This window comes from Opisthorchis viverrini, assembly GCF_000715545.1.
Source record: "Opisthorchis viverrini unplaced genomic scaffold opera_v5_132, whole genome shotgun sequence".
Taxonomy (NCBI): domain Eukaryota; kingdom Metazoa; phylum Platyhelminthes; class Trematoda; order Opisthorchiida; family Opisthorchiidae; genus Opisthorchis; species Opisthorchis viverrini.
Genome location: NW_008751789.1, coordinates 1,180,920 through 1,190,954, shown reverse-complemented (window position 1 = coordinate 1,190,954; position 10,035 = coordinate 1,180,920). Strand labels below are relative to the sequence as shown.

Sequence of the window (10,035 nt, the reverse complement as noted above, 5' to 3'; positions counted from 1 at the left end):
CATGAGATCATCCGTTCAACAAAACCAAGTACGGACGGTTCCGAATTCAACGCAGAGCCGATGCTGGTCAACACAAACGAATAGTAACACATAACCCTGAAAACAAAAAAAACAGTAGCTAATTTTCGGTGCATTCCTACTGTGCAATTCGGAAGTACACACGAGCTGAAATAGTGTCGCGCTACGCAAGTTCAGACAGGGAAAATCAAAAACCCGGAGTTGAAACAACGAACCTTCGATTATCAATTTTGTGCTTAAACAGTCGAGCTATCTCGATCTTGATATCTTGAGGAAACCGCTTTTCTTTAAAATTCCCTCAATTAGTGCGAAAATCCAATCAGAATCTGTCGAGCGAGGCGAACACCTGAACGTCATTTCGCATGACAACATAAGGAAATGACTGTCCATGATCAAAACTGTTCGTCCATCTTGAACTAATTTGAATGGTGTTCACTTCTATGGTTACATGAAAGGCTTCATTGGCTGCAATTTCCACGAATAGGTTCTTCTTTTCACTCCGTAGAAATGTATAGAGCACATCAGAGAGCTACAGTGTTGCACATGGTTTTGACGATGCTTCAAATGAATGTTCAGAACCAGAAGCCTTATTATGTCCCTCACACAGCTAGTGGGTTGTACTTCGCAGTGATCGTTTTGTGCTCCAACAGCTAAGAAACGGACACATGTGTGCAATTGTAGTGAATGCAGGTAGGAGCCTATCAAATACGACCCGAAAAAAAGCGAGATAAGCTGTAAATGGAAGAATGTTGACACTGACGACGAACAGCAGGGCGACTGAGTATAAAATAAGACAAATTCGTTTAAGAATACTACCTCAAGTCAAATTCTTATCGCAAATGACATGTCCACAGTAATCTAGGGTTCTCGAAGCCGCGCTGAGCGAGCGGAAATGTATGCAAGATCAGTGATATCGAGTGAAATAAACCAAGATGAACCCAGGAACAAATCTCCGAACCCTCTGAGCATTAACAGAACGGAACTACTTCCTGGACATGAAAAGCTTAGTGATGAACATGGTAATCGGGGAACGTCTAGAAATAAACCACTGAACCTAATGTTATAGGGTTAAAAAGTGATTACAGTGGTCAGCATATGGTCTTGGGAGATCACCTAGCACTGGTCTTTTCGCAGTCCGAGTGACTGTCTAGGCCCACGGACAGTTGACTAGTAGTAGGTGATAGTGAGCACATGGGGGTTGATTCAGGTTAACCGTTTCTTCATTTATGGCGCACCTGTACGTGTGACACCCAGGCACATTGGCACCGTGGCCGCACTGTTTGACGAAGTCCCCAAGTTCTACACTCTGCAAAACGAGGTTAGAAGCCGGAGCGAAGAAACCGTATCGCCACAAAACCTGCTCCTTTAATGTGCATAAAAGCTGCTAGTGATATCGATTCTTTCGGAAGCTCACTTCCATTTGAATGAGCATCATTAACAGGTAAAAATTGGCAGAATTTCATAGCATAGCTAAAATTGCACCATATATACATTCGACAAGTTATTAACACAGGGATGTCAAAATTCACGGCGGTGGTAATTGTCAGGATTGAAGAACGAAGTGACTACCAAACGTTGATTGAATTTGCGCCCAGTGAGGGCAGTAGCTGCCTTCTGACAATCGATGAGACTGGCGAACTCGACGTATATCTTACCCACACCAGGTACCTCAACTCCACGGATGGGTCGAGGTATCTCTAGACTTCGAACAACACCGTATTTGCTGCATTCAGCGCGGACATCCTCAACGATGTCCTCGTATTCCTCGTCATCCTCTAGTTCAGCCGGGTCAATCATATTCATTAAACAGAGGACTTCGGTGGGAGGACCACCACTACGGATTGTTATATTGCCTGTTCCGGTTGTATTCTGTACCAAGGTATCAGTCAAGCCAGGTAATTGAAGCAGTGCTGGGGCAGCTGTTGTGGCGTTGTGTTTGGCACCAACACTGGCCCGCTGAACAATCAATTTCTTATCTCCCAGTTGCATGCCGTTGAGGCCAGCACACGCATGGTCAGTGACATTTGGATCGACGTATTCACAGAAGGCATAACCTTTCGACAAACCAGTTGAACCGTCCTTGACAAGATTGAACCCTTTTAATGGCCCAAAACTTAGCAGCAGTTCCTTCACTTGGTCTTCGTTTAAGTAATTCGGGAGACCACCAACAAACACCTTGTGTGGTGAATCCTGGACAACCGTGCTGACAACACCTGGGACGATAACTGAAGGCGTCTCTGACACACCGGGAAGGGGAGCGTAATCGCGCGGTCGACGGAGTTTCAGTGCTTGATTGTGGAAAAGAATGCCATCTAAAGCCAACCCCTGTGTCGTTTCATCAACGGATCTAAATTCGAGGAAAGCAAAATTTTTCTCCATGTTAATTTGTACGGCAATTATCGGACTACCTTCGGCCTGAACAAGTCCTTGAGCCCGCATCTGTTTATTGAAGAATTCCATCATATTCTCTTCGGTAGCGGTAAACGGTATGTTACCAACATAAAGGCGGCGCGCCTGGCGGCAAACAGCACTACCAGCAAACGGGATATTTGTGGTAAGCGTGAGTGGAGCGTTTGGTGCGTGAGCTGGCATGGGGATCTGACCAGCTGCGTAAACGTTCACTGGGATTTGTCCCGAAGCCTGCATTGCTTTATACTGGGCAGGAGTGACATGTTCGAAACCGGGTGGTGGTACGTCCCAATATTTGTAAATAAGGGGTGGCGTCTCGGAACGATGGCGAGAATGTCTATGTTTGGATCGACGTTCGCGGCTACGATCACGATGCCGATCCCGACTATGCCGCCGCCGTTCGCGACTGCGGCTTCGACTTCGTGACCTTTTCTTGTCACGTTTGCGATCCCGTCCACGGTCTTCGGAGCTGGAGTCTCGTTTCCGGTGACGTGGGGATCTGTCCTTACGATCCAAATACTCCGTGGAATTTATGTCCGACTCTCCATCCCGATCATAATTACCATAGTTATTGAAGTTTCCATTGCTTTCTGTGGCAACTTGAGCTTGGTTTTCGAAACCAGGACCTGAAGATCCGAATTCACCACCTGTGTAATAATCTGCCATGCGGAGGTAGAACCAAGGGTACCTAAAAATGACATTTTAAAGCAGGCTAAAATGAAAAACAGAACACTAATAAGTAGCTCGATTGATGACCTAAGGTAGAATGTATATAATTAATACGTAGCTATACGACTACAATCTGTAGAAAACACGAAACATGCGGATCTGAAAAAAGATTTCGCACTCCAATTGTCTTGCGCGTGGTAGTATTCTAAGAAATGTACACGAACAGCTCGCCGCTGTTATGTACACGAGAGTGGGATCCAACACTAACCAGGTCATTCAAATTAACTTAAAGATTTACTAAGACCGTTTGCGATATCAGTGTACTCGTTGCAATTGATCTTTCAACCTAAACTCAGATGCCTGGACTACCTACATTGCTGAATTCGGTCAATGAAACTGGTGGGTGTATTACATATGTTATCTTCAGCGTCTAGTGCTGTTAAGGTATTCTTTTGAGCATTACTGAAACATACAGCTGGTTGACTGAAACCCCATCGGATCACTTCAGCGGCAGTTCGAATGCACGCACAAGGACGGACTAATTTGGCCTTAACGTTTGGGAAGAGATGGCCCAAGTGGTTAGAGCACGAATTTACTGACCGGAAGGTCCGTGGTTCGAATCCGACTTTGGGTGGCATGGCAGCTAGGCACCGGAAGGGTGCTACAGCCGAACGCACGCTCTGGGAAGGCAGGTGACTATAATTTGGCTTTAAACCATAGCAGTCTAAAATGCGGCTGCAGTAACCCTAAAGTGCGGTCTGTTGATACGAAGAGCGAGCGTTCAGCTGTAGCACCACGTTGTCCAAGCCTAGAGAGGGGAAGTCGAGAGGCGGAGGTCGGATTCGAACCACGGACCTTCCGGTCAGTAAATTCGCGCTCTAACCACTTGGGCCATCTCGCCCCGTTGATACGAAGAGAAAGCACACGACTGACTGAAACATGGTGGGGACGAGATGGCTGTAGTAACAGCGCGAATTTACCGACCGTGGTTCAAACCCAATCTCTACCTATCGACTTCCCCTGTCTAGGATTGGGCAACCTGGCAGTATCCCACCCGTCGTGCCTCCTGGTAGCATGGCAGTTAGGCACCGAAATGGCCCTACAGCTGAACGAACGAATTACGTATGTTTCAAGGTACGTAGCATACGAGCAACGTTTGGACTGTTGAAGCTGCAGAAACTATTCAGTGAGTCAGTCGAATAACCGTATATATGTGTGACCCTTTTCGTATGCCCTCTAGGAATGAAGTCTTCGTGCGTTTTCTGGCGAGTGGTAAAGATTCACAAGAACGGCCAGATGCTCCCTCCAATAGATTGTGCCTACCTCGTAGAGCCGACGTACTCGCACAGTCCGTATATACAGTGATACCTGAAAAGATCGTCCGAAGGAGCTCTTATCTTGGTACTGTTGTCCTAACCTTCCCGTGGTTCAGCTGTGCTCACTGTAACCTTTCACGCGCAGGATTTGAAAATATTTTAATCCACGAAAAAAAACTGGTAGCGAAATGAAGCTCCCATTTAAAAAACGCAATATTAGTTCACGTAAACCAAATTCGGATGGCAGTGAATAATGAACTGCTTTGAAATACAAGGGAATGCAGTAAAAACACCAGTATGCCATGTGGTACAAGCAATGCATTAAATGGAAGCACATCTATACCAAAAAAACTGAAATCATCACCACTTTTCAAACGCGAATGCCTCGGTATCGCACGCCATTCTGTGGATAATGCTGAGGAGATGAAAATGGCGGAGTCTAATGGCAGTTGAGTAAACATACAAGGTGCGGTGCCCTTAGCGAGACAAAACGAGACCCTTATGGAGGCCAGATACACCCATAGTCAACAAATATCACAGCTCCCCTTATTTTCCTCGGTTCACGCCACTCCGAATAATGGACGGAAAACAGAGCTACAAACGGAAATGACCAAGATGACGTAGTTTAAGGTTAAGCAGGTATCTCGCACACCGTCGAACACCTGCTGAATCACATGATAGATCCGTTAGCGGCTGCCCATACCCACGACGGCACCGAAAAATCGACATCACATTCGCCGACTGCAGACACCATACCAAATTGAGGTACAGTGGCTAGTGATATTGTCCAAATGGCTGTGTAACATACGATGATCGGAACTGTCCGAGTCCATGGACATATTTTCGCAGCGAAATGACTAGCACAGTTATTGGTGCTATTTCCCGACTGGACAAAGAATAGCCCCGTTAGGCTACGCACTAGAATTCGGTAGAATCCGGGTATGAATTTTCAAAAACATGGCATGTGAAAAACGAGAATAACTCATTTGGAGTGTAGCATCACCATAAACGGTTAGTGACGCTACAATCAAGTGAACCAATACGTGTTCGGGTTCGAACGACGGACCCTTCGGTCAGTAAATCAGCGCTCCAGCCACTGAGTTATCTCACCCCCCTTTGCATCTTGTACGCTGTGATGGTAATGAGCCACGTGGTCAACACACAGGCCCACCTGTCCCATCAGCTGGCTACATGTGGCATACGAGTGGAATGTCTGACAGCAGTGACACGAGTATCACCACAAACGCTGTAAGCTGAAATGTCGTTGTTAGTTAAACAAGCCCAGGAGCAAAAAGAATAAAATGGAGAAAAGGAACTTGGTGCCACCCTAGCCCCATGCCCCCTCCGCGTTTGACCACCAGTGTCTCCGAAGAATCGACTAGATCTGGCGGGACTATGGGAGTGGCCATTCGAAGTACCGACAAGCTCTACTATGGCTGTTCGTCTGCAACGGGGATATCACAAAGTACACCTCCTCGCTCAAGAAAAACTCGTTCTCTCTAAACGACCTTTCGCTAGTTTACGTCACTGGTCAGTGTCTAATCTACCGGTGTCTTGCAAAAACTGAGCCAGACAGTTGTCACCACCACGGAGAGCAATGGGCAGAGTGAATACTGGTGCCCAACCGCCGTGCATCAATGGAGCGAGAATGAGTGGAAGGTGGGTTCCGACAGGTAAAAGTTGCAAGTCCCTGCGGAGAACGGCCAAGAGCAAGGGGCCAACACCTTCTGATGCCATTAGGTTTGTAGACAGCTGCCATCAGGTGGGCTGACCCACCACCCTTTTGAACTTGAAACGAGCCAAACGTATGACAGAGACATAACCAGCCTCGCTAAGAAACGGTGGCAGGTTCACTAATGGCAACGGTTACACGCCATACTCAATAGCGTTTCGAATGATTTTCACCCAAACATCGACAAAAAACTCGTAAAGCTAGTCTTAACAGCACCCGTTCTCATGTTGCTGAGTCATGGGCTGTCTCTTGCGAGTTACTCACTCAGCTGAAAAACCTGTGTTTTTATTCGAAAGAATTTTTCTCTGGTTGACAGTGGCTGGTCGTACGCAGCACAAGCACCAAACTGCCAAACTGATGCAGAAAAACTTGTCGTGCAGCATGTCGACCTCGTTTTAGAAACGAGCCAGGGAACAAAAGCGTTACCCGATGAACTGAAAGCTGCCAACCTCTACGCCAGGCACTTTGCACCAGATGTAGAATCATGCTCAAGTCTTCAGATGAGGGGGTCCACAGGAAGCACAAGGAGTCGGGAAGATTTACGTAAATGTGTCCGAAGTCAGTGCATGGGTTTTAGAGCCGCAGTGAAGCATCAATGTTGAACATTGAGGTCATGCTGTCGATGATGATAACGAGCCGCCAATCAGCGTAAGAATGCATACTGCCGGGTTTCAGGGGTTGCGTATACGAGGCTGCGGGACGGGCAGTAGTCAGGAGCTGGTCCAGGCAGTCGGAGGTCGAGGCATTCTAAGGTACTTGAGAAATTAGTCCCAGAACCGCTGTCAGATGGCGTCAACAAATTCATAACATGGCATTTATGGAGATATGTTTGAGACACGGAAAAGTCAGCCCCAAGAAATGTGGTGGCTCGGTGACAAAGTTCATCCTCTCAACCATGGGGTAAGTCCCTTGCACACAGACTGACGGTGCTCTCGCGATGACCCATCATGACGTGGTGCATTCTTGGCTGTCGCGAGGGCTTCCCACATAACACATGAGCCCATGTTGAACGCTATCCCTACATAAATTACATGCCATCAGAGAATGGACTTCCGGGTCTATACTTCGTAGTACGGAACTGGCGTACACATTCGCTGGCAAACATGGAACCTTGCTCACAGTTGGATGCGCAAAGGATAAAGAAATAATCCCGTGCAAATACCAGATCAGACGTCATTGGCGGATGAGATCAATCCATGCTCTACCGGCCTCTCCGACGCTTCTGCTCTCCACACGGTGTAATTAAATTTAAGAACTAGGCGGATGAGATCAATCCATGCTCTACCGGCCTCTCCGACGCTTCTGCTCTCCACACGGTGTAATTAGATTTAAAGAACTAGGGATATTATTATTATTATTATAAAGCTATCCGAGATTAGTCAGAGTGGTAACTCGGGCTCGCACGATGTGGCTTCTGCTCTTAAGGAACGTCCACGAAGTCTCAATGTTTTGAGTCTGTATCATCAAGCTTTGCGACAGTCCGCCTCAAAGGTTCCTCGACGAACGTTATAGTTATAGCCATATGTTTTCGACTCATCGGACCCTTCCATCAATGAGCTGCAAATAGTGGTCAACCATAACCGCAGCCGTGATACTTCGATAGTTGATAGCAACTGAGGCTCAAAATGACATCACGCGTCACGTCGTCGTGAAGTCCTACTGAGCACAACACTGCGTAAACGGTGATTTATAGACCAGCCCTGTCGCGTTCTCTAGCTCGTGAGATGTAACACGAGTTTCAAGCATCCGTCAAATCTACACACCCGGTATGCCAATGGAGGTCGCACTGCTTTCCAATAAGGCTATACCCTCGTAACAGATCGATGGGTATCCTACCATGCAGCAACAGTTCGAACAATGCCTAACCTTACCGACGGGTACCACGAAATAAAACAAGGACCAAAGCCAGTTTCCTAGAAGACCCCTAAAACCATCTTGAACTCTGGAATACTACTATCCAGCTTACTGTCGTCAAGTCCTTGGGTTCAGCTAACCTACGATCAACAGTCGAGGCTCCGACCAAAGGAGTTCATACAAAATACTGCTGTTTCCAATCTTAGATTTGCATCTGGACGTCGCGAAGATTGGACCTCCGGAAGAACCAGGAGCGCATGGAACAGTACCTCCATATTCCACAGCTTACACCATCAAACCATCCTCTCAACCCAGAAAAAATGTATGGACTACTAGTCATAAATGATTTGAAGCAGGAGAACTGTAAATGTTAGTGATCATTGGTACAGTTTCCAGCAGACCTAATAATAACAATCATAATAATCATTCAGATTGAACACCTTTTCGGTACCTTGCTGTCATGCCACCCAAAGGGATCCCGAGTGCTGGGATACTGTCAGGTTGCCCAAGCCTAAACAGGGGAAGTCGAGAGGTGGTCGGGTTCAAACCACGGACATTCCGGTCAGTAAATTCTGGCAGATCTATCACGCCTCGGCCCGACGATAAAGCAAAGTAATGAGATAATGAAAGTCGACTAAAAGGAAAAAAGCGGAGATGGTCTGAACATTTCAGATCATTAGTAAACCATCCACGAGGCCACTAGCTCCACAACCAACCTGCACATCGTCAACGATACTCGCTGCGCCCCAGGCCTCGGTACCCGGGAAAAGATAGCACCTTGGTGGAAATCTAAAAAGCCCACTTGCCGGCAGTCCACAAACTGTTGTAAAGGCAGCTCTGCTCAGTATGAGAAGCACACCCTCATTCGGACTATGAGGCTCCGACACTCGCAGTAATATTGCTCATCCGAGAATCCGAGATAGCATAGGTCGCCTCGACCCAGGATTCGGAAAATTATACATGGCTGGATCCAGTGCATCAAAGATATCACCTTAATGCTAGCATGTTCCAAAACTAAGCGAACATAGAACCACCTCCAAAGCTTGGTTATCTACCACTTTACAGTGATTGAGACTGCAGCAACTGGGTCCAGTGCATCCATTGTACATGGTTTGTAGCAGATAGATACGGCAGTGAAGCGACGGTGTTGAACACTGATATCATGATGATGATGATGTAGCAGATAGATTTAATAGAAATTGATGGACATGGGTGCGTAAGTTCCTTTTAGGGTTGTCAGCAGGTCAATTTTGTATGCCACAGTGTCTGTCCCATTAGTCATTTTATGCATGAGCTTCCATTCGACCCAGTCCTTTGGATTTAGCGGGCCCTTTACTACCATCCGGTGGCACGACCTATTCGTTGACGGTCAAGGAACGAATTTATCAACCAGGTATGTAGTTTGAAACGACGTTCACCATCTTGACTGCCCCTGCCTAGGATTGGGTAACCGGCCCTCGCAGTTCCTTAAGGTGGAATGGTGGAAGTGCACTAAAAGGGTGCTACAGCTGGATGATTGGTGGAAAGCATACAACGCTAGACTATTCTCGGACTCCTTATTGAACGTAGGGTCCTTGTACACGGATGTGCAGCGACGATCACCACCATCATTACGGGCTACCGGCTCGAGAGCTACGAACCCTCAAGGTCTGCACTTTAGCCTACTAGCAAGCCAGACTGACGCTCCCAAAATTGGTGGACTCACAGTTGGTTTATTATTAAGCTTTTCACTGGAAACGCCCCCGGGGCAGTCAAGCGAGAGGCGAAAAATCCTTTGCACTCAGTACATACGCGTACAATTGGAACCTTTCACATTTTTCACGGGCGGTGGCCTGATTAACAATAAAGCGAAATGATTCGTAGTGCTACACCTGTTTCCGCACAAGTACTCGGACCATATTTCAACTTCCCGCATTCCTGTAAACCTCCCGTAAGACACGCAGACATCCCGGTTTTCCGTCCGAGGTGCCTACGCCTCCAGACATTCACTCAGGCAATCTGGACAGAAACTGACAACAAGAACGCCACTGACATCGG

At 47.1% G+C, this 10,035-nt stretch overlaps 1 protein-coding gene across 1 annotated transcript in view; it reads right to left on the bottom strand.

Moving 5' to 3' along the window:
• Positions 1-505: 505 nt before the first annotated feature.
• T265_06433 (hypothetical protein) overlaps positions 506-10,035 on the bottom strand; it is a gene marked incomplete at both ends in the record, with an annotated part of 19,498 nt that continues 9,968 nt past the window's right edge. The window contains one exon of the mRNA XM_009171691.1: positions 506-3,115. Within this exon, the coding sequence (XP_009169955.1) occupies positions 1,537-3,115 (1,579 nt within the window). The remainder of the gene's footprint in view (positions 3,116-10,035) is intronic.